This window comes from Argentina silus (assembly GCF_951799395.1).
Source record: "Argentina silus genome assembly, chromosome: 5".
Taxonomy (NCBI): domain Eukaryota; kingdom Metazoa; phylum Chordata; class Actinopteri; order Argentiniformes; family Argentinidae; genus Argentina; species Argentina silus.
The window spans coordinates 18,809,074-18,835,605 of record NC_139659.1 but is presented as its reverse complement, the minus strand read 5'-3'; the positions used below and the strand labels follow the sequence as shown (position 1 = coordinate 18,835,605).

The window sequence follows — 26,532 nt, the reverse complement described above, 5'->3', positions numbered from 1 at the left end:
CGGGTAGTAAGACAGGCAGGGGTCAGGTAGGCAGGCGGGTAGTCAACACAGGAATGGTTGTCCAGGGTCGGTCCAGGGTTCGGCAGGCAGGCGGGTAGTCAGACGAGCAAGGGTTCGGCAGGCAGGGGGGTAGTCAGACGAGCAGGAGTGGGGCAGGCAGGCGGGTAGTCAGACAGGCAGGGGTCAGGTAGACAGGCGGGTAGTCAACACAGGAATAGAAGTCGAGTAGTCCAGGGTCGTCCAGGGTTCGGCAGGCAGGCGGGTAGTCAGAAAGGCAGGGGTCAGGTAGGCAGGTGGGTAGTCAACACAGGAATGGTATTCGAGTAGTCAAGGGTCGGTCCAGGGTCAGGTAGGCATGCGGGTAGTCAACACAGGAATGGTCAGTGGAAGGTAGACGGGGGAATCTGAGGAAGACGAGGGTCAGAACAACTTTTGAAATATTTTTTCATGGTGAAGTAGGTTTCAATGTCCGGATCTCCTTTTTATGTATTAGCCGCCTGGAACTTAAGCTGGGATGTGGCCAGATTTCTGTGCAGCCTCCTCAGCCCAGTGGGCCTTCAGCACAGCAACCGCTTCATCCACCTTGGAGCGTAGGGACTCTGGAGACTTCAGCATGTGGAGCAGATCACAGTTGTCCATCTCCAGCAGCATGCCGGTGATCTTGGGAGCGATGCTGGGGTGCATGTTGTGGATAGATGGGAAGAGACGCTCACCTGGAGGCAGGGAGAATAAATATCAGTAACAGTAACAGTAACAGCTAATGGGGATCCATAGAAACAAACAAGCAGACTCACCTATCGTCTGTTTCTGGTCCTCATGGGGAAGGTCAGCCAGTATGGAGGCAGTCAGAGGCTCCAGGTCCTGGACATGGACAGCAGGCTGCTGCATGAGGACCTGTGGCTGGGGAGCCATGTGCTGCTGGGAGTAGTGTACACCAGCTGTGTACTTGTTCTGGGGCACGACGCGGATCCTGGCTGTAGCTGCATCTGCACTGGCAGGGCGCTGTCTCAAGGCCTGGGTAGCTGAGAGGGAAGATCATCATAATCAAAGGAATATTCATGGCAAATATTGGCATTGTGGTATTGTGTCGCTATTGTGTCGTCATTGCTTCACTAAATATACTGACCTATGCGCTGAGAGGTCATCATACGGGGCACCTGGGAGGGTGTGGCCTTCATAGCATTGAAGATCTGAGGCCTGGGAGCCGATAGACACATGGTGTTGGGCATGTATTGGATGTGTTGAGGTTTCACACTCTGGGTAGCCAAGCAAGGAGTGGGTCTCAGCTGAGCCAGCTGGTTGGTGAAGTAAGGGGCAGCACAGTTCTGGGCCTGTGGAATGGCTGCCATGAAGAATCCAGGTGGGGGAGCAACCTGGTAGAGGTTGATGCCTGGTTTGGGAACGGCACAGACGCTGGCCATCCTCTGCATGTGCTGGTTGGTTCTGTGAGCCTGGCGCTCCTCCTTGCGCTTGGCCAGGGCCACATACAGGGGCTTGGTGGCCACGATACGGCCGTTCATCTCAGTCACCGCCTTGGTGGCTGCCTCAGGGGAGGAGAAGCACACAAAGCCAAATCCCTTGCTGCGTCCACCCTCCATCATTACCTTTGCACTGGTGATTGTTCCAAAGTGGGAGAACTCTTTGTGCAGCTGCTCATCACCCAGGCGATCATGCAAGTTCTTCACATACAGATTGACACCCTGGTAGAGAGAAACCCTGTTTAGTGAGATGTTTTTCATGCCTCAAATATATCAACAATGTTTACCAAGACTATCAACTTCTTTTTCTTATATAGTCTTTTTTTTTTTTTTAATCTTTTTTTCATATCCACACACCTGGTATCTGGTCCTGTGGCCCTGCTTCATCTGCTCAAACTGGCGCTTCAGCACAGTCTGGCGCTCTCCTCTCTTCTGGGCGCGGCCCACGTAGACCCGCCTCCCATTTATCTCCCGGCCATTCATCTCATCAATGGCCCTCTTGGCATCCTCATGCCTTTGGAAGTTGACAAACCCAAAACCCATGGACTTACCAGTGTCATCAGTCATGACACGGACGCTCAGGGCTGGTCCAAATCTCTCAAACCTCTCCTTAAGGCGTTGGTCATCCATATCCTCTCCAAAGTTTTTGATGTACACGTTAGTGAACTCTCGTACCCTGCATCCAAGTTCAGCCTCTCGTTCTTTGCGAGATTTGAAGTGTCCAATAAACACTTTTCTGTCATTCAATAACGTTCCATTGAGTCTCTTAATAGCTCTCTCAGCAGCCTCCTGTCTATTATACTGCACAAAGCCATAGCCTTTAGAGCCATTCTCATCAGACACTACCTTGCAGGAAAGGATGTCCCCAAACTCAGAGAACCTGTCAAAGAGGTCCTTGCTGTCAAAAGTCTCCACTAAATTCTTTATGAAGATGTTGCCTACCCCACTATTCCTCAGAGAAGGGTCACGCTGAGACCACATGATGCGCATAGGTCTTCCATTGACATCATCAAAGTTCATGGTGTCCAGGGCACGCTCTGCGTCAGCTTGCTGTTGAAAGTTGACATAGGCATACCCAAGAGATTGGTGTGTTATCATGTCCCTGCACACTCTTATAGAGATGATTGGACCACAAGGGCTGAATTTCTCATGCAGCATTCCCTCAGTGGTGTCCCTGTGGAGATCTCCTACATACAAGGAGGCCATTGATTGAATGGGCGCACTAGGATTCATGTCTGATGGCCCTTTCAGACAGCAAAAGTTGTGAAAAGAACAAATAACATCTACCTATCTTGCTCTACACAGAGGAATTGCAGGTAAATGAATGTCAGGAGTACTGTAGCTGGATTTTAGAACCCCAGCTGAGTGTTCTACATTATGTCATCACATCACATTGTGACATCCTTGACAACTGTATGTGATGAATTGAAAAATTCTAACTCCAGTCATTGTTACCTCACAGACCACAGCCAGGGTCCATTTTGTAGCTACGGCCCTGGGTCCAACCATGGTGGCAGGGCCTTCTTTGAAAGTATCATTTCATAGGAAGCTTTGATAAAAGTTGAAACATTTAAAACATAACAATAACTATAAATTGAACTAACAGACATTTGTTTGTTGATTCTCTAAACAACTGTTCAACATAGAAACTTCTTCTAGCTGTTTCCCTTTTTCTTTTACTCTTTTATGCTTTATAATAATAATAATACATTTATTTATAGAGCACATTTTCGTACAGAGACTGCAACTCAAAGTGCTGTACATAAAAAGTCAGAGAAACAATAGTACAACAGAAGAAAAGTGAAATAGGAAAACAATAAATAAACAGCAGTAGCCTACATGTTAACATGATACAAGCAATGGTAATAGATCATTAAAGCACTATTCAAGTCAAACCCAAGCATTAGGGACCAATAGTGCAATAGAAAGCCGTAGATAATAAAATTCAGTTCCGTTCTATTCGATTCACATTGATTGGTATAGCCCTTAATCACTGTTACAGTCTAAAATGGTTTCATAATGCCTGAATATGAAAGACAATAAGTGATGGTACACAACACCCCCCAACCTTAGACCTTCGCAGAGGACAAGGAAAAACTCCCAAATAAAACCTTACAGGAAAAATAAAAAATGGAAGAAACCTTGGGAGGGGCTACTCAGAGTGGGATCCCCCTACCAGGACGGTCAGGCGTGCAATAGATATCTCCCCTGTTTGGGCAGGCAAAAAATACAAAATAAATTGTCAACAATTTGTCATGATGAGTGTGGGACATCCCGATCTGACGTGACATCACAGCAGACAGCAACTCAGTCAGTGCCGCCCTGGGGGCGGGGGGGACCACGCAGACGCCAACACTATCTTGCTGCAACCTGGAAACATGGAAGGTGCACAGCCTGGGGTGTGTCATTTACACAGGATACAGTGTCATCAAGATAACAGTACAGCAAATGTATTTGATGGACTGTGTGTCTGAGTGTATGTGGAACAGGGGATGTGGAACTTGGGATTGGTGCCGGGTTTGGATCTTGGAGCTGGGGACTCTGGGGTTGGTGCCGGGTTTGGTGTTGGGTCTGAGGGCTGGAACCTGGGGTTGGTGCTGGAACTGGATCCTGTGGCTGGGAGTTGAGGTTTGGTGCTGGGTCTGGAAACAACCTGGGGTGTGGCTGGTGTGTTGGTGATCTGCAAAAGTAAGATAGTGGGAGAGGGGGGGGGGGGGTTTAGGAAACTTGTGTAGGGAAGGTGTAGAAAGGTGCAGGGTAGAAAGGAAGTGTTGATCATCTCAGGGTCCTTGGCTGGTGCTGGTGATGCTGGCTGGGACTGGGGCTTGATTTGGAGTTGATGGGTTGGGTCGTGGAGTGTGTGCACTGCTGCTCTGGCGGTGTAGGCAAGGGGTTAGTAAGGCAGTGTGTGTGTGAGGGAAGGTGCAGTGAACTTCCCTGTTGGGGCGGGGTGTTGCTCCTCTCCTGGTCCTTGTGCTGGTGCTGGTGTTGGAGCTGTTGGCCAGGGCTTGTGCTGGTACTGGTACATCCATATGGATACCCCAGCCTAGCAAAATTCATAACTTGTATAAAAAAAGAAAAAGAAAAAAAAGAGAAACTAACAGACATCAAAGGTTAGCATTTTGGTGGCAAAAGTACCAGAACTGCACAGTATATACAGTACTATACAGAGGAGCAGACCCACTTCCTATGAGCTGTGACCCGTTTCCTGTGCAGGCGTGGCAGTGGATCCGCCACCAGACAAGCCTGGAGAACGGCATGGTGGTGACCTGTGGGCTGGTGAGGGAGCTGACTCAGGAGGTCATGGGGAGGTCATACATTGCCAAACTGTCAGGTAGATTAGACTCCTCAAGCCACTTGTAGCAACAAGTCAAAGTACCAAAACAATCGACCTGGTGTGTTAATGAAACGCATTGAGCCTTTATATCCTGTCACAGTATACAATTCCATATTTTCCTTTGGATTTCTTCACTGAGCCTGACTGTGTAATAGGATTATGTGTGTGTGTGTGTGTGTGTGTGTGTGTGTGTGTAGGAGTGAGTGTGTGTGTGTGCGTGTGTGTGTGTGTGTGTGTGTGTGTGTGTATGTGTGTGTGTGTAGGAGTGAGTGTGTACGTGCATGGGTACGGGACAGACTACTCTTTATCAATCAAGTGTTGGTGCCAGTAGTTCTTGGGGGTTGGCAGGACAATTTTTCAGAGAGTTATTGGCTATGCTAGCTTGCAATATTGAAGAAAACTTTTTTGGAGCTCCACTCAAGCAGGTATTTGATCGGTTTAACATTTCAAAACGGGTTTCCACCCCATTGTAGCTACTTTCTGCAAAGGATTTCTCTTGTCTCAACAAGGTTATAGCCACCCAATGAAACAACAAATCTAGGTTGTCCAGCACGTCCTCCAGCTTGAGCAGGTCCACGTACGAGCGCAGCGTCACATCTCTGTGTTTCATGTCTCCTTCACAAAATTCCACAATTCCTACAACTGTACATTCAAGAAGAGAAGCAAGCTTGTACATATTGAAATAGTCAACCAAAACATAAAAAACCTAGTTGATACACACAATGTTACACAATTTGTAGGCAGGTGAAAGTACAGGGAGAGAAGGAGAGAGAGAGAGCAAGACAGCAAGAGAGATAGAGAGAGGGAGAGAGGGAGAGAGAGGCACGATAAAGAAATCTGTGGAATTGACAATTGTTCATCACGAACTCGCAATCGGCTCAGTTGAAATATGGCTCAAAACTACAGAGGTCATGTCCTCAAGTCCTCAATGGTAGCTACGACCCTGATTACCAGCGCACATGCTCTACCAACTGAGCCACAGAGCACCATGTGTAGCCTTGTACCATAATGGTTTGTGTCTCTCCGTCATACTAGATACTGAGGCTCAGAATCTCGAGGAAGGCCCATCTGGACGTGTCAGGTGACCTGCCATGGTTCTCGGAGGTCACGGCCCCCATTGGGAGTGACCCCACCTGGAAGGTCCGCCCCGTCACTCAGAGGCTCCAGAGGAGGCATGTGGACGTAGGGGACCTGGCCCCCTGTGACCCCCAACGCCTCGCCCAGGCTCTCAGCTCCCCTGCACAGGGCCTACAGGTACAGAGTGGGGGGGTGTGCCTACCCTCCAGATGGGGGTCTATAGAGAATGTGAGGGGGCGACCAGGGTGACCTGGTTTAGTGGGTAATCCTTCAGGTACAGGAGCAAACATGTACTACCATACTACCAGACAGCCAAGAACAGGGTAAGTTGTTTATAGAATTGAGGAAAAGAGGAAGCATAGTGGCTATATCAGTTGATCCAAAAGTCAGATCAGATGATTGTTTGAAGGCCTACATTATTAATGTGTGTCCTGTGGTTGCACCCCTCCGACAGATGTCCCACCCATATCCCTGGCCCCTGTGCTGATGCTCCGCCCACGCTCCTGGAACATGGTGGAACACAACTTGATGGTAGTTGGAGTTCCAACTCTGATGACCTCTAAACCGAAGTCCTCAGCATCTGCTATACATATTGACTGGCTTGAAATATAGACTCAAATGATGTATGTCCAAGTCATCAGCTTGTTTTTAATGGATGATGCGTGTGTGATGCTTTTGTGTGTGTGCAGGTGAATGGAAAAGAGGTTCCAGGCCCTCTGTTTGATTTCGGTCTCCTCATGTTCCACTGAGGAAAGCTGCCTCCTTTTCTCATTCCCATTGCTGCATGACAGGTTGAGGGTTACCTGGAGGCAAGACTATGGAAAAAAAAAAATTCGTCTGGACGGAGCGCAAGGTTTGTTTGACTATAGTGCAGGCCTGTCAGATACTTTAAGAGTTTATTCTTCTCTCTCTGTTCCTAAGAATATTTAGTTTCTTACTTTGTGCTCAACTTTAAGTACATCCTGTTCTGTTGTTGCTTATGTGTGTGTGTGTGTGTGTGTGTGTGTGTGTGTGTGTGTGTGTGTGTGTGTGTGTGTGTGTGTGTGTGTGTGTTGTCTAGATTGGCCTGCCTGTGGGTAGCATAAAGGCCACCGTGCTGATAGAGAACGTCCTGGCAGCGTTTGAGATGGAGGAGATCCTGTATGAGCTCAGAGATCACTCGGCAGGCCTCAACTGTGGCATCTGGGACTACTCTGCCTCCTTCGTCAACAAGTTTGGTGAGCCCTCACTGAGTCAGATGTCAATGCTAAAGAAATTCAGGGGTTCATCCACAAGATGGTAACTACTCAAGCCATGTTGTGTTAGAAAGGGACATGTTAAAATTCCCTCTGGAATGCTGTTCTGTACACCCTAGGCCAGTTTCTCCAACACAGATTAAGCCATTTTCAATAGGAAAAAGTATCCATTGAGGATTCACTTTAGGTTACCATGGATTATGGTTACTGCTGTTTATCATGGGTTATGGGTAATGGAGGTACTTTGTCGAGAAGACATGTCATTTAAGGGTTACTGATAATACTACATGGTTTTCTCTAGATCAGAAGACACATGTCATAAAAGGAGACAAATAATTTCATTCACTGGTTGGGGGGATATAGGTGTGTGATACCGTACCTGACCACCAAGAGGCACCATTTGTACAGCAGGGCCGTGGCGATGATCACCAACCAGTGGTAGTACAGGTTATCAGCAGGAGCCAGGACCTTAATACATACCCACATACCCGCATGTCCGCCCGCGCGCGCACACACACACGCACGCACGCACGCACGCACGCACGCACACACGCACGCAGGCAATAGCATTAGAGTTATCCTTGACTCGATATTGACTTTCACTTCCTGAAAGTCTTGGTCATTAAAACTGGACTTTTGTCCCTAGTCAGTCGGTCACCAAGAAAGGAGCTTTGGCGCAATATCCTTACTAATGCATTAACAGTTATGAACATTTATCTAAATACTTTTCACATTATTCTGTGAAGACAAAATCATGACATTGGAATTGATGGAATGTGCCTAGCTGGGTAATAAAAGTACAACTGTTTAATGATCTAGTTGTTCATTCACATCCACTGTTTCATGCCCAGCTGGGATGTGCATTTCTGGTCTAGTAGGCCTTGTTGTTGGTCTATCTGGTCCAACCAGTCTTTTACTTTTATCATTGAGGTACAGCTTACCCTTTCCTAGACATCGTTGAGTCAATCATTTTCATTTTGTAATGAAATTATTTATAAATTTTTCAAGATTTTCTCAATGCAAGAATATTTTTATTGGTGAAGTAGGTTTTAAAGTCCGGATATGCTTTTTTTGTGTTAGGAGGCAGGAGTCAGGTAGGCAGGTGGGTAGTCAGACAGGCAGGGGTCAGGTAGGCAGGCGGGTAGTCAACACAGGAATGGTAGTCGAGTAGTCAAGGGTCAGTCCAGGGTTCGGCAGGCAGGCGGGTAGTCAGACGAGCAAGGGTTCAGCAGGCAGGGGGGTAGTCAGACGAGCAGGAGTCGGGTAGGCAGGCGGGTAGTCAACACAGGAATGGTAGTCGAGTAGTCGAGGGTCGGTCCAGGGTTCGGCAGGCAGGCGGGTAGTCAGAAAGGCAGGGGTCAGGTAGGCAGGCGGGTAGTCAACACGGGAATGGTAGTCGAGTAGTCGAGGGTCGGTCCAGGGTCAGGTAGGCAGGCGGGAACTCAAGCTGGGATGTGGCCAGATTTCTGTGCAGCCCAGTGGGCCTCCAGCACATCAACCGCTTCATCCACCTTGGAGCGCAGGGACTCTGGAGACTCCAGCATGTGGAGCAGATCACAGTTGTCCATCTCCAGCAGCATGCCGGTGATCTTGGGAGCGATGCTGGGGTGCATGTTGTGGATAGATGGGAAGAGACGCTCACCTGGAGGCAGGGAGAAGAAATATCAGTAACAGTAACAGTAACAGCTAATGGGGATCCATAGAAACAAACAAGCAGACTCACCTATCATCTGTTTCTGATCCTCATGGGGAATGGCAGCCAGTATGGAGGCAGTCAGAGGCTCCAGGTCCTGGACATGGACAGCAGGCTGCTGCATGAGGACCTGTGGCTGGAGAGCCATGTGCTGCTGGGGGTAGTGTACACCAGCTGTGTACTTGTTCTGGGGCACAGAGCGCATCCGTGTTGTAGCTGCATCTGCACTGGCAGGGCGCTGTCTCAAGGCCTGGGTAGCTGAGAGGGAAGATCATCATAATCAAAGGGATATTCATGGCAAATATTGGCATAGTGGTATTGTGTCTATGAGCAGCGTTGCTTCACTAAATATACTGACCTATGCGCTGAGAGGTCATCATACGGGGCACCTGGGAGGGTGTGGCCTTCATAGCATTGAAGATCTGAGGCCTGGGAGCCGATAGACACATGGTGTTGGGCATGTATTGGATGTGTTGAGGTTTCACACTCTGGGTAGCCAAGCAAGGAGTGGGTCTCAGCTGAGCCAGCTGGTTGGTGAAGTAAGGGGCAGCACAGTTCTGGGCCTGTGGAATGGCTGCCATGAAGAATCCAGGTGGGGGAGCAACCTGGTAGAGGTTGATGCCTGGTTTGGGAACGGCGCAGACGCTGGCCATCCTCTGCATGTGCTGGTTGGTTCTGTGAGCCTGGCGCTCCTCCTTGCGCTTGGCCAGGGCCACATACAGGGGCTTGGTGGCCACAATGTGGCCGTTCATCTCAGTCACAGCCTTGGTGGCTGCCTCAGGGGAGGAGAAGCACACAAAGCCAAATCCCTTGCTGCGTGCACCCTCCATCATTACCTTTGCACTGGTGATTGTTCCAAAGTGGGAGAACTCTTTGTGCAGCTGCTCATCATCCAGGCGATCATGCAAGTTCTTCACATACAGATTGACACCCTGGTAGAGAGAAACCCTGTTTAGTGAGATGTTTTTCATGCCTCAAATATATCAACAATGTTTACCAAGACTATCAACTTCTTTTTCTTTTACAGTATATCTTTTTTTCATATACACACACCTGGTATCTGGTCCTGCGGCCCTGCTTCATCTGCTCAAACTGGCGCTTCAGCACAGTCTGGCGCTCTCGTCTCTTCTGGGCGCGGCCCACGTAGACCCGCCTCCCATTTATCTCCCGGCCATTCATCTCATCAATGGCCCTCTTGGCATCCTCATGCCTTTGGAAGTTGACAAATCCAAAACCCATGGACTTACCAGTGTCATCAGTCATGACACGGACGCTCAGGGCTGGTCCAAATCTCTCAAACCTCTCCTTAAGGCGTTGGTCGTCCATATCCTCTCCAAAGTTTTTGATGTACACGTTAGTGAACTCTCGGGCCCTGGATCCAAGTTCAGCCTCTCGTTCTTTGCGAGATTTGAAGTGTCCAACAAACACTTTTCTGTCATTTAATAACGTGCCATTGAGTCTCTTAATAGCTCTCTCAGCAGCCTCCTGTCTATTATACTGCACAAAGCCATAGCCTTTAGAGCCATTCTCATCAGACACTACCTTGCAGGAAAGGATGTCCCCAAACTCAGAGAACCTGTCGTAGAGGTCCTTGCTGTCAAAAGTCTCCACTAAATTCTTTATGAAGATGTTGCCTACCCCACTATTCCTCAGAGAAGGGTCACGCTGAGACCACATGATGCGCATAGGTCTTCCATTGACATCATCAAAGTTCATGGTGTCCAGGGCACGCTCTGCGTCAGCTTGCTGTTGAAAGTTGACATAGGCATACCCAAGAGATTGGTGTGTTATCATGTCCCTGCACACTCTTATAGAGATGATTGGACCACAAGGGCTGAATTTCTCATGCAGCATTTCCTCAGTGGTGTCCCTGTGGAGATCTCCTACATACAAGGAGGCCATTGATTGAATGGGCGCACTAGGATTCATGTCTGATGGCCCTTTCAGACAGCAAAAGTTGTGAAAAGAACAAATAACATCTACCTATCTTGCTCTACACAGAGGAATGGCAGGTAAATGAATGTCAGGAGTACTGTAGCTGGATTTTAGAACCCCAGCTGCGTGTTCTACATTATGTCATCACATTGTCAATTGTGACATCCTTGACGACTGTATGTGATGTGTGTAATGTTTTTGAAAAATTCTAACTCCAGTCATTGTTACCTCACAGACCACAGCCAGGGTCCATTTTGTAGCTACGGCCCTGGGTCCAACCATGGTGGCAGGGCCTTCCCTTGAAAGTATCATTTCATAGGAAGCTTTGATAAAAGTTGAAACATTTAAAACATAACAATAACTATAAATTGAACTAACAGACATTTGTTTGTTGATTCTCTAAACAACTGTTCAACATAGAAACTTCTTCTAGCTGTTTCCCTTTTTCTTTTACTCTTTTATGGTTTATAATAATAATAATACATTTATTTATAGAGCACATTTTCGTACAGAGACTGCAACTCAAAGTGCTGTACATAAAAAGTCAGAGAAACAATAGTACAATAGAAGGAAAGTGAAATAGGAAAACAATAAATAAACAACAGTAGCCTACATGTTAACATCATACAAGCAATGGTAATAGATAATTAAAGCACTATTCAAGTCAAACCCAAGCAATACGGACCAATAGTGCAATAGAAAGCCGTAGATAATCAAATTCAGTTCCGTTCTACTCGATTCACATTGATTGCTATAGCCCTTAATCACTGTTACAGTCTAAAATGGTTTCATAATGCCTGAATATGAAAGACAATAAGTGATGGTACACAACACCCCCCAACCTTAGACCCTCGCAGAGGACAAGGAAAAACTCCCAAATAAAACCTTACAGGAAAAAAAAAAAATGGAAGAAACCTTGGGAGGGGCTACTCAGAGTGGGATCCCCCTACCAGGACGGTCAGGCGTGCAATAGATGTCGAGTTTGGGCAGGCAAAAAGTACAAAATACAAATTGTCATGATGAGTGTGGGACATCCCGATCTGACGTGACAGACAGCAACTCAGTCAGTGCCGCCCTGGGGGCGGGGGGGCCACGCAGACGCCAACACTATCCTGCTGCAACCTGGAAACATGGAAGGTGCACACCCTGGGGTGTGTCATTTACACAGGATACAGTGTCATCAAGATAACAGAACAGTAAATGTATATGATGGACTGTGTGTCTGAGTGTATGTGGAACAGGGGATGTGGAACTTGGGATTGGTGCCAGGTTTGGGTCTTGGAGCTGGGGACTCTGGAGTTGGTGCCGGGTTTGGTGTTGGGTCTGAGGGCTGGAACCTGGGGTTGGTGCTGGAACTGGATCCTGTGGCTGGGAGTTGAGGTTTGGTGCTGGGTCTGGAAACAACCTGGGGTGTGGCTGGTGTGTTGGTGATCTGCAAAAGTAAGATAGTGGGAGAGGGGGGGGGTTTAGGGAACTTGTGTAGGGAAGGTGTAGAAAGGTGCAGGGTAGAAAGGAAGTGTTGATCATCTCAGGGTCCTTGGCTGGTGCTGGTGATGCTGGCTGGGACTGGGGCTTGATCTGGAGTCGATGGGTTGGGTCGTGGAGTGTGTGCACTGCTGCTCTGGCGGTGTAGCCAAGGGGTCAGTAAGGCAGTGTGTGTGTGAGGGAAGGTGCAGTGAACTTCCCTGTTGGGGCGGGGTGTTGCTCCTCTCCTGGTCCTTGTGCTGGTGCTGGTGTTGGAGCTGTTGGCCAGGGCTTGTGCTGGTACTGGTACATCCATATGGATACCCCAGCCTAGCAAAATTCATAACTTGTATAAAAAAAGAAAAAGAAAAAAAAGAGAAACTAACAGACATCAAAGGTTAGCATTTTGGTGGCAAAAGTACCAGAACTGCACAGTATATACAGTACTATACAGAGGAGCAGACCCACTTCCTATGAGCTGTGACCCGTTTCCTGTGCAGGCGTGGCAGTGGATCCGCCACCAGACAAGCCTGGAGAACGGCATGGTGGTGACCTGTGGGCTGGTGAGGGAGTTGACTCAGGAGGTCATGGGGAGGTCATACATTGCCAAACTGTCAGGTAGATTAGACTCCTCAAGCCACTTGTAGCAACAAGTCAAAGTACCAAAACAATCGACCTGGTGTGTTAATGAAACGCATTGAGCCTTTATATCCTGTCACAGTATACAATTCCATATTTTCCTTTGGATTTCTTCACTGAGCCTGACTGTGTAATAGGATTATGTGTGTGTGTGTGTGTGTGTGTGTGTGTGTGTGTGTGTGTGTGTGTGTGTGTGTGTGTGTGTGTGTATGTGTGTGTGTGTAGGAGTGAGTGTGTACGTGCATGGGTACGGGACAGACTACTCTTTATCAATCAAGTGTTGGTGCCAGTAGTTCTTGGGGGTTGGCAGGACAATTCTTCAGAGAGTTATTGGCTATGCTAGCTTGCAATATTGAAGAAAACTTTTTTGGAGCTCCACTCAAGCAGGTATTTGATCGGTTTAACATTTCAAAACGGGTTTCCACCCCATTGTAGCTACTTTCTGCAAAGGATTTCTCTTGTCTCAACAAGGTTATAGCCACCCAATGAAACAACAAATCTAGGTTGTCCAGCACGTCCTCCAGCTTGAGCAGGTCCACGTACGAGCGCAGCGTCACATCTCTGTGTTTCATGTCTCCTTCACAAAATTCCACAATTCCTACAACTGTACATTCAAGAAGAGAAGCAAGCTTGTACATATTGAAATAGTCAACCAAAACATAAAAAACCTAGTTGATACACACAATGTTACACAATTTGTAGGCAGGTGAAAGTACAGGGAGAGAAGGAGAGAGAGAGAGCAAGACAGCAAGAGAGATAGAGAGAGGGAGAGAGGGAGAGAGAGGCACGATAAAGAAATCTGTGGAATTGACAATTGTTCATCACAAACTCGCAATCGGCTCAGTTGAAATATGGCTCAAAACTACAGAGGTCATATCCTCAAGTCCTCAACGGTAGCGACGACCCTGATTACCAGCGCACATGCTCTACCAACTGAGCCACAGAGCACCATGTGTAGCCTTGTACCATAATGGTTTGTGTCTCTCCGTCATACTAGATACTGAGGCTCAGAATCTCGAGGAAGGCCCATCTGGACGTGTCAGGTGACCTGCCATGGTTCTCGGAGGTCACGGCCCCCATTGGGAGTGACCCCACCTGGAGGGTCCGCCCCGTCACTCAGAGGCTCCAGAGGAGGCATGTGGACGTAGGGGACCTGGCCCCCTGTGACACCCAACGCCTCGCCCAGGCTCTCAGCTCCCCTGCACAGGGCCTACAGGTACAGAGTGGGGGGGTGTGCCTACCCTCCAGATGGGGGTCTATAGAGAATGTGAGGGGGCGACCAGGGTGACCTGGTTTAGTGGGTAATCCTTCAGGTACAGGAGCAAACATGTACTACCATACTACCAGACAGCCAAGAACAGGGTAAGTTGTTTATAGAATTGAGGAAAAGAGGAAGCATAGTGGCTATATCAGTTGATCCAAAAGTCAGATCAGATGATTGTTTGAAGGCCTACATTATTAATGTGTGTCCTGTGGTTGCACCCCTCCGACAGATGTCCCACCCATATCCCAGGCCCCTGTGCTGATGCTCCGCCCACACGCCTGGAACATGGTGGAACACAACTTGATGGTAGTTGGAGTTCCAACTCTGATGACCTCTAACCCTAAGTCCTCAGCATCTGCTATACATATTGACTGGCTTGAAATATAGACTCAAATGATGTATGTCCTAGTCATCAGCTTGTTTTTAATGGATGATGCGTGTGTGATGCTTTTGTGTGTCTGCAGGTGAATGGAAAAGAGGTTCCAGGCCCTCTGTTTGATTTCGGTCTCCTCATGTTCCACTGAGGAAAGCTGCCTCCTTTTCTCATTCCCATTGCTGCATGACAGGTTGAGGGTTATCTGGAGGCAAGACTATGGAAGAAAAAAAATATTCGTCTGGACGGAGCGCAAGGTTTGTTTGACTATAGTGCAGGCCTGTCAGATACTTTAAGAGTTTATTCTTCTCTCTCTGTTCCTAAGAATATTTAGTTTCTTACTTTGTGCTCAACTTTAAGTACATCCTGTTCTGTTGTTGCTTATGTGTGTGTGTGTGTGTGTGTGTGTGTGTGTGTGTGTGTGTGTGTGTGTGTGTGTGTGTGTTGTCTAGATTGGCCTGCCTGTGGGTAGCATAAAGGCCACCGTGCTGATAGAGAACGTCCTGGCAGCGTTTGAGATGGAGGAGATCCTGTATGAGCTCAGAGATCACTCGGCAGGCCTCAACTGTGGCATCTGGGACTACTCTGCCTCCTTCGTCAACAGGTTTGGTGAGCCCTCACTGAGTCAGATGTCAATGCTAAAGAAATTCAGGGGTTCATCCACAAGATGGTAACTACTCAAGCCATGTTGTGTTAGAAAGGGACATGTTAAAATTCCCTCTGGAATGCTGTTCTGTACACCCTAGGCCAGTTTCTCCAACACAGATTAAGCCATTTTCAATAGGAAAAAGTATCCATTGAGGATTCACTTTAGGTTACCATGGATTATGGTTACTGCTGTTTATCATGGGTTATGGGTAATGGAGGTACTTTGTCGAGAAGACATGTCATTTAAGGGTTACTGATAATACTACATGGTTTTCTCTAGATCAGAAGACACATGTCATAAAAGGAGACAAATAATTTCATTCACTGGTTGGGGGGATATAGGTGTGTGATACCGTACCTGACCACCAAGAGGCACCATTTGTACAGCAGGGCCGTGGCGATGATCACCAACCAGTGGTAGTACAGGTTATCAGCAGGAGCCAGGACCTTAATACATACCCACATACCCGCATGTCCGCCCGCGCGCGCGCGCACACACACGCACGCACGCACGCACGTACGCACGCACGCATGCACGCACGCACGCACGCACACACGCACGCAGGCAATAGCATTAGAGTTATCCTTGACTCGATATTGACTTTCACTTCCTGAAAGTCTTGGTCATTAAAACTGGACTTTTGTCCCTAGTCAGTCGGTCACCAAGAAAGGAGCTTTGGCGCAATATCCTTACTAATGCATTAACAGTTATGAACATTTATCTAAATACTTTTCACATTATTCTGTGAAGACAAAATCATGACATTGGAATTGATGGAATGTGCCTAGCTGGGTAATAAAAGTACAACTGTTTAATGATCTAGTTGTTCATTCACATCCACTGTTTCATGCCCAGCTGGGATGTGCATTTCTGGTCTAGTAGGCCTTGTTGTTGGTCTATCTGGTCCAACCAGTCTTTTACTTTTATCATTGAGGTACAGCTTACCCTTTCCTAGACATCGTTGAGTCAATCATTTTCATTTTGTAATGAAATTATTTATAAATTTTTCAAGATTTTCTCAATGCAAGAATATTTTTATTGGTGAAGTAGGTTTTAAAGTCCGGATATGCTTTTTTTGTGTTAGGAGGCAGGAGTCAGGTAGGCAGGTGGGTAGTCAGACAGGCAGGGGTCAGGTAGGCAGGCGGGTAGTCAACACAGGAATGGTAGTCGAGTAGTCGAGGGTCGGTCCAGGGTTCGGCAGGCAGGCGGGTAGTCAGAAAGGCAGGGGTCAGGTAGGCAGGCGGGTAGTCAACACAGGAATGGTAGTCGAGTAGTCGAGGGTCGGTCCAGGGTCAGGTAGGCAGGCGGGAACTCAAGCTGGGATGTGGCCAGATTTCTGTGCAGCCCAGTGGGCCTCCAGCACAGCAACCGCTTCATCCACCTTGGAGCGCAGGGACTCTGGAGACTCCAGCATGTGGAGCAGATCACAGTTGTCCATCTCCAGCAGCATGCCGGTGATCTTGGGAGCGATGCTGGGGTGCATGTTGTGGATAGATGGGAAGAGACGCTCACCTGGAGGCAGGGAGAATAAATATCAGTAACAGTAACAGTAACAGCTAATGGGGATCCATAGAAACAAACAAGCAGACTCACCTATCATCTGTTTCTGGTCCTCATGGGGAAGGTCAGCCAGTATGGAGGCAGTCAGAGGCTCCAGGTCCTGGACATGGACAGCAGGCTGCTGCATGAGGACCTGTGGCTGGGGAGCCATGTGCTGCTGGGAGTAGTGTACACCAGCTGTGTACTTGTTCTGGGGCACGACGCGGATCCTGGCTGTAGCTGCATCTGCACTGGCAGGGCGCTGTCTCAAGGCCTGGGTAGCTGAGAGGGAAGATCATCATAATCAAAGGGATATTCATGGCAAATATTGGCATCGTGGTATTGTGTCTATGAGCAGCGTTGCTTCACTAAATATACTGACCTATGCGCTGAGAGGTCATCATACGGGGCACCTGGGAGGGTGTGGCCTTCATAGCATTGAAGATCTGAGGCCTGGGAGCCGATAGACACATGGTGTTGGGCATGTATTGGATGTGTTGAGGTTTCACACTCTGGGTAGCCAAGCAAGGAGTGGGTCTCAGCTGAGCCAGCTGGTTGGTGAAGTAAGGGGCAGCACAGTTCTGGGCCTGTGGAATGGCTGCCATGAAGAATCCAGGTGGGGGAGCAACCTGGTAGAGGTTGATGCCTGGTTTGGGAACGGCACAGACGCTGGCCATCCTCTGCATGTGCTGGTTGGTTCTGTGAGCCTGGCGCTCCTCCTTGCGCTTGGCCAGGGCCACATACAGGGGCTTGGTGGCCACGATACGGCCGTTCATCTCAGTCACCGCCTTGGTGGCTGCCTCAGGGGAGGAGAAGCACACAAAGCCAAATCCCTTGCTGCGTCCACCCTCCATCATTACCTTTGCACTGGTGATTGTTCCAAAGTGGGAGAACTCTTTGTGCAGCTGCTCATCATCCAGGCGATCATGCAAGTTCTTCACATACAGATTGACACCCTGGTAGAGAGAAACCCTGTTTAGTGAGATATTTTTCATGTCTCAAATACATCAACAATGTTTACCAAGACTATCAACTTCTTTTTCTTATACAGTCTTTTTTTTTTAAATCTTTTTTTCATATCCACACACCTGGTATCTGGTCCTGCGGCCCTGCTTCATCTGCTCACACTGGCGCTTCAGCACAGTCTGGCGCTCTCCTCTCTTCTGGGCGCGGCCCACGTAGACCCGCCTCCCATTTATCTCCCGGCCATTCATCTCATCAATGGCCCTCTTGGCATCCTCATGCCTTTGGAAGTTGACAAATCCAAAACCCATGGACTTACCAGTGTCATCAGTCATGACACGGACGCTCAGGGCTGGTCCAAATCTCTCAAACCTCTCCTTAAGGCGTTGGTCGTCCATATCCTCTCCAAAGTTTTTGATGTACACGTTAGTGAACTCTCGGGCCCTGGATCCAAGTTCAGCCTCTCGTTCTTTGCGAGATTTGAAGTGTCCAACAAACACTTTTCTGTCATTTAATAACGTGCCATTGAGTCTCTTAATAGCTCTCTCAGCAGACTCCTGTCTATTATACTGCACAAAGCCATAGCCTTTAGAGCCATTCTCATCAGACACTACCTTGCAGGAAAGGATGTCCCCAAACTCAGAGAACCTGTCGTAGAGGTCCTTGCTGTCAAAAGTCTCCACTAAATTCTTAATGAAGATGTTGCCTACCCCACTATTCCTCAGAGAAGGGTCACGCTGAGACCACATGATGCGCATAGGTCTTCCATTGACATCATCAAAGTTCATGGTGTCCAGGGCACGCTCTGCGTCAGCTTGCTGTTGAAAGTTGACATAGGCATACCCAAGAGATTGGTGTGTTATCATGTCCCTGCACACTCTTATAGAGATGATTGGACCACAAGGGCTGAATTTCTCATGCAGCATTTCCTCAGTGGTGTCCCTGTGGAGATCTCCTACATACAAGGAGGCCATTGATTGAATGGGCGCACTAGGATTCATGTCTGATGGCCCTTTCAGACAGCAAAAGTTTTAAAAAGAACAAATAACATCTACCTATCTTGCTCTACACAGAGGAATTGCAGGTAAATGAATGTCAGGAGTACTGTAGCTGGATTTTAGAACCCCAGCTGCGTGTTCTACATTATGTCATCACATTGTGACATCCTTGACGACTGTATGTGATGTGTGTAATGTTTTTGAAAAATTCTAACTCCAGTCATTGTTACCTCACAGACCACAGCCAGGGTCCATTTTGTAGCTACGGCCCTGGATCCAACCATGGTGGCAGGGCCTTCTTTGAAAGTATCATTTCATAGGAAGCTTTGATAAAAGTTGAAACATTTAAAACATAACAATAACTATAAATTGAACTAACAGACATTTGTTTGTTGATTCTCTAAACAACTGTTCAAGATAGAAACATACAGCACATTGTCAAATGTTTAAATAACTTTTTCCTACACTTTGCAAACACTGTATAGACATAGAGCTTCAGATGTAGGATTGACAAACATTCAGATATTTCTTCTAGCTGTTTCCCTTTTTCTTTTACTCTTTTATGGTTTATAATAATAATAATACATTTATTTATAGAGCACATTTTCGTACAGAGACTGCAACTCAAAGTGCTGTACATAAAAAGTCAGAGAAACAATAGTACAATAGAAGAAAAGTGAAATAGGAAAACAATAAATAAACAGCTAGTCATGTTAACATGATACAAGCAATGGTAATAGATAATTAAAGCACTATTCAAGTCAAACCCAATACCTTTTAATAAAATGAAATCAAACTTCTGTGGGGAAAAATATGTCTTCAGGAAAGCTATTTTTTTTATTCAACTCAGTTTTATTCATAACTCCTTGGTGTGCGTTAAATAGGAGTGGTCTGTGTGCAGAATTCAGTATGAATGATAAACGCCTTTTTCAAAGTTAAAAACAAAATGGATTGTTAACATTGGAGAAGCCATGACACTGTTTTGACTGACAGAAACAGAAATACAGAAATACAGAACAGAAATAAACCCCCAAAATAAAGTCCAGTGAAAAGTTGTCAGGAAGTGTGTTTGACTTTTTAGGAAGTGGTTTTCATGGGAATTCACACACTTTCACATGGTGGGTCAACTAAAACCAAATACAGAGAGTTAAAGAAAAGGAAAACAGATAAATCTGCACATTTTTCAGTCATACATCAACTCCAGTTGAGCTTTGAGCTCTGTGTCTCTGCATTTAGATCAGTTGCATCGTGCCCCCTCCTGGAAATCACGTTCGGCCCTTTCCTGCTGCGCTCCCTTGTGGCTGAGCAGAGAACTGCACAAGCTCAGTAGCTGATAGACTGAGTGTGTTATGGCAACGTTTTTCATTTATAAATTACCTTTTTAAAAACGTGAGAAGCAGATGCACATACAAGAGGAACATGGCGTGAAAACATAGGCGTAAAAACAAAACTGTGTTTGCAGGCAGCCATCTTGACCACTTTCCACTGGATTCCAGGTGGAACATCATCTTAGCAGCTGTGAGGGGAGAATAAGGAGCCTGTTTACTTCAACTTTCCACAGAGCCTGACTATGTAATAGGATTGTGTGTGTGTGTGTGTGTGTGTGTGTGTGTGTGTGTGTGTGTGTGTGTGTGTGTGTGTGTGTGTGTGTGTGTGTGTGTGTGTGTGTGTGTGTAGGAGTGAGTATGTACGTGCATGGGTACGGGACAGACTATTCTTTATCAATCAAGTGTTGGTGCCAGTAGTTCTTGGGGGTTGGTAGGACTATTTTTCAGATTGTTGTTGGCTATGCTAGCTTGCAATATTGAAGAAAACTTTTTTGGAGCTCCACTCAAGCAGGTATTTGATCGGTTTAACGTACATGTGTCAAACTCAAGGCCCGCGTGCCCGCGAAAGCTTAAAAAGTACATAATTGTCTTAAAATAAAAGTCTACGCTGCTTTACAGCGTACAGTGACCATAAACTACATCTCCCACAATGCATGTCAAATTTGTGACCAGCGAAATGACGGGATCCTGCCGCTAGATCGCATATCGGCGTTTGACTAAACCGGTAATGGATATGAAAAAGATCTACAAATAATCCCAAAATGTCCAAGAAGAGAAAAGTCGATGCAGAGGGAAGGCAATTTAATGAAAGGTGGGAAGGCGAATACATGTTTTTGCTTCAAGGAGAAAAAACGATATGTCTTCTGTGTTACGAGGCAGTGTCGGTGATGAAGGAGTACACTCATTCGTGGGATGTATGCCCTCTGTAAGGCTGTCTGCAGCTATTTGTTTTTGTTAAATACCACATATGTCCCACATGTTTTAGTAGCTCACAATTATTTGTTCTACCATAGTTCTGCCCTTCTCAACTGTGACAAAAAAAGTTTAAAAAAAAGTTGATTTGTTTGATGGAGTAATGTGGGTTTCTTAACCTGATAAATTAAAGGTATTTATGTTAGAACAGTGCAATGTGCTTACATATATTTTTAGATTTATGTAAATGCATGTACAATATTTGTACACTTGAATAAACAATAATCTTTACCTTCGCCTGCTCAGCCATGTTGCTAACGAGTGAGTGAGTGACAGATGAGCAAAGCGATGGGAATAATTGGCACGTCTTTCAGAACCGGTTTCATTGTAGAACTGGGTTTTGATCCCCATCCCCATCCCTTTCGCCTTTACATACTGTCATTACAGTATGTAAGTAAGTAGAGAGTGGGCAAAATGTTTCCACATACTGCAATTTCACATACTAAATAGGACCTACTAAACAATATGCAGTATATACAGTATCTTCCTTTAACACCCGATATACACCCGCATAAAGGCAACAATGTCTTTAAAAACCTGGTGAGATGTCTGTACGTGATCAATTCACATAAAGAATCTACTGTCGTATAACGCTTTTAGCACCTTCTGTTGGATGTTTAGAGGACAGTAAAAACAATCAAAAATCCAAAAGAGCCATTTTTATCATGAAAGGTAAGATTTCTATGTATACAGTATGTTTATTATATCATACACACACCACCCTCCAGAAAATGTAAAAAGACTTGTACAACTATTACTTGTGTTTTTTGCATTCAATGCAGTACCAGGTATTGCCTGCTGTGAGATGTTTGAGCTTCAAACAGTCCAGATAAAACCATTCCGTTTCCGCATCTGTCGCATGCTAACATTTCAGACACAGAACACTCCTGAGGTGGTGGCTTGAGTTTCATCTGGGACTCCTTTTTCGATGGACCTGGTCAAAAGTTTGGGGAGGATGACTCGCTCCCAAAACTCTGTCAATTTTCCCACCATGCTTTGGATAAAGTCCTCATTCCTGGCGATCCTCTGGACATTTAACTCTTTGGTGGTCCAGACAATGAAGTCTCCATACATGGTCTCAGCAACATACATCTGTAGTTGGACCTGAGTGTAGTATGGATGGTCCTCCTTCAGACGCATGTTTTTGTCTAGGCAGAACTTGTCATCCTGGACAGCAATTGCAATAGTGTTGTTGCGATGTTTGTAGGGACACTTGATCTCAACAATCCCATTCCCGCAGCAGAGGCAGTTGACAAGGCCATCTGGAGATCCTGCCAGGTGGGGTGTTTTGATGGAAATTAACAACCCTACTGCCTTGGTTGAGCATTCAGCATGAGGGATCATGTTGGCTGTATACATGCTGAATGCCTCTGACTCATGCTCCTTCCCCCATAGGATGGCTGGTGTTCTGATGGTATTTCTCATGGGCTCACACACTTTAGAGATCAAGCTTTGAGGTGGACGCTCAACATCAGCCCTAAGTGCGGTGTGCGCAGTTGATGATGTTAGTCTGCCGACACGCTGTTCATACCAGATAGAGCTGTTCGATTGCTGCCTGGTCATCACCTCAACAAGGGACACCTCTTCTAGGGTAACTGAGATGTTGAGGTCTTGGCTTGTGTGTAAAGTCCATAGTGGGGGCGGTAGCTGTACACACCTCTGCGAGTGTGCAGTTGAGGCCACTAATCCCACTGCATGCGAGTTGGCCTCAGCCAGAGCAAACCAACTATTATTCTCCTCTCCTTCGAATAGAGGAGTCAGATGATTGGTGGTCATTGTGGTGTTGCATGATCTTTTCTGCTTTACATCTTCATGACAAAAATGTTTATCAGACACCATGGCAGGCTCCACCTATGGATATAGATTAATGCCATTATTATTGTAAATAATAGGAAAATAACGTAACTCACAAATATGCACCATGATCCTATAACGCAGAACACAAAGTGCAAATGTAATTCACTAATCTACTTATCTCCGTATCCACCTTTTTCAGTACACCTCCGAAGCACGCCTCCTCCACGCACGCACTCACTGTGTATCCCAGGCGCACTGCAGCCTCAATTTTGAACAGAAGTGCTGCCACATGAGAGCAGCTTTCTCCACGTCTGAAAGACAGAAAACCCAATGAGTCATGCCTTCTGTACGGTAGTTTTGTGATGAGGACAACAGAGGACAAAAAAAAAAGAAGGTATTCTTACCCTGACATGCAATCACAATGTGCCCCAATAACATCTGCATCTCTTCCCAGGGCAACCCAGGGGTGGTGGGGATCTTGGTTGACCCTCTGTGATGGTTTCACGTCAGCCTTAAGAATAGTGTTTCTACCACTCTTAAAGTAGAGCACAGTGCCAACAAATTCCTCTATGAACCATTTATAGGACTCCAGGGATCTGTAGTTCTTCATGGCCTCTGGAGAGTGCAACCCTAAATAATGTGATCAGTAGAACTACAGATTAACATATTAAGTCAATTTAATTATTACATTGATGAATAAATCCCAGTATTACCATTTATCATTTTGTTATTGTAACATATTATGTTTGCAGAAGAACACCTGTACACCTTTTCATGGTGGAGGTGGTGTAATGGTGTGGGGAATGTTTTCTTGGCACACTTTGGGCCCGTTAATACCACTCAATCATCAATTGAATGCCACAGCCTATTTAAGTATTGTTGCCGACCATGCGCATCCCTTCATGGCCACAATTTACCCATCTTCTAATTGGCTATTTCCAGCATGATAATGCACCATGTCACAAAGCAAAAGTCGTCTCGAACTGGTTTCATGAACATGACAATGAATTCAGTGTTCTTCAGTGGCCTTCCCAGTCACCGGATCTGAATCCAATAGAACACCTTTGGGATGTGGTAGAACGGGAGATTCACAGCTTCAAAGTGCACCTGAAAAATCTGCAGGAATTGCGTGATGCAACATGTCATCATGGACCAGAATCTCAAAGGAATGTTTCCAACATCTTGTGGAATCAATGCCACAAAGAATTGAGGCCGTTTTGAGAGCAAAGGTATTAGTATCAAGTATTAGTATAGTGTTCCTAATAAAGTGTTCGGTGAGTGTACATACATATTCATTTGAGCAATATGTGTAATAACATTGCACCCTGGGGAGCACCCTAAATTGGACTATGACCGTGCCTGGATTATTTTGCCAATTCCATTCTGCCTTTTATCAAGACCCCTAGGCTATTGATCCTGGATCAGTTTTACACAGATACATTTTTGCTATACGGCTATGGCACCGGCTACACATTATTAAGTATGTTCACGACTGGACATATTTGTGGGATAATTACTTTAACATGACTGATACCCAAAGCTTTAAGGGTTATAACTAAGCCAGTTCATCTAACTAACTAGCTTGTTGAAATATTCAATTAGTGTAATTGTGATTCATTATGCAAATGAATGAATACTTACGTGATTGGATCAAGTACTGGTACAAATCGTAGTAGTGCAAACTCGGCCACTCCTTCGGGTTATCCACCCAAACATCTGCTGGAAATTGGTACGGGCAATCATACAAGCCCACTAAAGCTATCTTATGCTTGTAATGTGCCAGCGATTCACTAGTTAATCCTGACATGTAGGAGAAAGCCATTTGTAATTGAAGTCGTTGAAGAAGTTGGAGTGTCAAATATTTTGTCCATAGAAAATGAGTGCATTTCTCAACATTCTAAACTCTTCTATACCCTTTGTGGTCGTTGCTAAGCTTAACAATAAGGCCACACGTCATTGATGACACTAATTTGACTTCGTCCATAGGGGCTTCACTAGATGTGACTGCTGCCACCTGTTGCAATTCAATATGACAAAAGAATCGCTGATGCACCTGCGGCTGAAACAACATTGGAAACATTGTAACCACCCAATGGGTTCGCTAGTGCAGTACGCCAGTAACGCATCATGCTGATGTGGCAAGCAAAGTAAAATCCAATGTCAATGCCTGACATGTTCGCTGCATAGATAAGCCAAGGAAGGGGAAATTCCCTGTTACAGTACATTGAGCGCACTGATTATTCAAATAGTACAGTAAATAATATATAGCACATATATTAAGCTCTATTCTCTGGTCATGTACAGTGCCCTCTGGGACAGTGAAGCATTTTTTCTTATTTTGGCTCTACATGCCAAATGTTTGGATTTTAAATCAAACAATTAATATGAGGTTAAAGTAGACATTCTCAGTTTTTATTTGATGGTATTTGTGTACATTTGTACGTTTATGCATAGTCCCCCGAAAGTAATGGGACAGATTTTTTAAATGTCCAAATTAAGCACTCATGTTTAGTATTTGGTGGACAATCCTTTGCATGCAAAAACTGCCTTTAGTCTGAAACTCATTGACCCCACCAAACGTTAGGTATCTTCTCTGGTGATGCTCTGCCAGGCCTGTACTGCAATCTTCAGTTGTTGTTTATTTTGAGGTCTTTTTGCCTAAAATCTTATCATCAGGAAAATAAATGTATGTTCAATTGGATTTAAATCTGAAGATTGACTTGGCCAGTCAAGACCTTCCACTTTTTTGGCCCTGAAAAACTCCCTAATTGCTATGGCAGTATGTTTTGGGTCATTGTTTTCCTGTAGCACCGTCGATGCACCGTCCTGTAGCATCGTCGATGACAGTTGACAGGCATTACAACTAGTTGTGAATTGACAGCTCCCCCTAGGGGTAGCAATTAGTATAAATGAATTCCAATGCAACTACCTGGGAGGATTGAGTTGTAGTAGTATACATGTTATGAGTACACATTTTAACACCACTTTAGTTCATGTGTAAAGCATTAATTCATAGAGCATACATGAATGATTCATAGTAGTCTAGGGATGAAGAGGACAAGTTATGACAATTCACCAGTATGTGGGCTGATGAGTGCATTCAAGGCAAATCACATGCTGCAACATATCACAGACAAGTACAGTAAGGCTCATAACATGTTGCTTTTTCTTAATGTCAATGGCTTAAGTTGGGATCGTTTTACAAAGGGAGTTAGGGTAATAGCAGTAACCATTACCAGAGCATATTTGTAATTTTAGTCTCTTTAACCTATTTGCGAATCAAATTTGTACGGACTGCGCAAAACCACAGTTGTAATCATTCCGGCCTCTTTTACCTCCTGTTTTTTTGCCTGTATAGGTAAAAGTAATCCAAGAAAAGTAAAATTAGTCAGGCAGAAGTAATCCAAAGGCCTATTCGGATTGGACTAGTGTTACAGGGGCATGTCAGTTATGTATTTATTACCCCGTAATGACTACATAACTGATGTACCCCTGCCACACTAGTCCATTCTGAATAGGGCTATACATAAAGCAGTCAACTTGTTGCTTTCATGAAATGCTTATGAATACGACATTAAGTTATTATGTCAGTACCCTTCAAATAAAGTCTGTAACCTCTCTTTGAAAAATTCATAGCAGTTCTCTCAGACTCAGGTAGATGGCAGTGTGGACTTACTTAAAATGTGATCGAAGAGTGTTCACACAGTGCCACATGACAGGGGTAAGTGTGTGTGGGTTATCTCTTTTTTGATAACTGTCTGCCTGTTTTTAGTCATGTTGTCAAAAGAAAC

At 45.8% G+C, this 26,532-nt stretch overlaps 3 protein-coding genes across 3 annotated transcripts; all 3 read right to left on the bottom strand.

The window, feature by feature from the left end:
* Positions 1 to 504: 504 nt before the first annotated feature.
* Positions 505 to 2,711, bottom strand: LOC310805208 (polyadenylate-binding protein 1A-like; the record flags this gene model as incomplete). The annotated part of the gene is made up of 4 exons (XM_083670790.1): positions 505 to 713; positions 795 to 1,022; positions 1,127 to 1,700; positions 1,836 to 2,711. The coding sequence occupies 4 exons, from the start codon at positions 2,709 to 2,711 to the stop codon at positions 505 to 507; spliced, it is 1,887 nt and encodes a 628-aa protein (XP_083526916.1).
* Positions 2,712 to 8,569: 5,858 nt separating this feature from the next.
* LOC310805207 (polyadenylate-binding protein 1A-like) lies at positions 8,570 to 10,749 on the bottom strand (the record flags this gene model as incomplete). The annotated part of the gene is made up of 4 exons (XM_083670789.1): positions 8,570 to 8,769; positions 8,851 to 9,078; positions 9,179 to 9,752; positions 9,874 to 10,749. 4 exons carry the CDS (start codon positions 10,747 to 10,749, stop codon positions 8,570 to 8,572), a joined length of 1,878 nt encoding a protein of 625 aa, XP_083526915.1.
* Positions 10,750 to 16,456: 5,707 nt separating this feature from the next.
* Positions 16,457 to 18,647, bottom strand: LOC310805206 (polyadenylate-binding protein 1A-like; the record flags this gene model as incomplete). Its single annotated transcript, XM_083670788.1, has 4 exons — positions 16,457 to 16,656; positions 16,738 to 16,965; positions 17,066 to 17,639; positions 17,772 to 18,647. The coding sequence occupies 4 exons, from the start codon at positions 18,645 to 18,647 to the stop codon at positions 16,457 to 16,459; spliced, it is 1,878 nt and encodes a 625-aa protein (XP_083526914.1).
* Between the last annotated feature and the right edge of the window lie 7,885 nt (positions 18,648 to 26,532).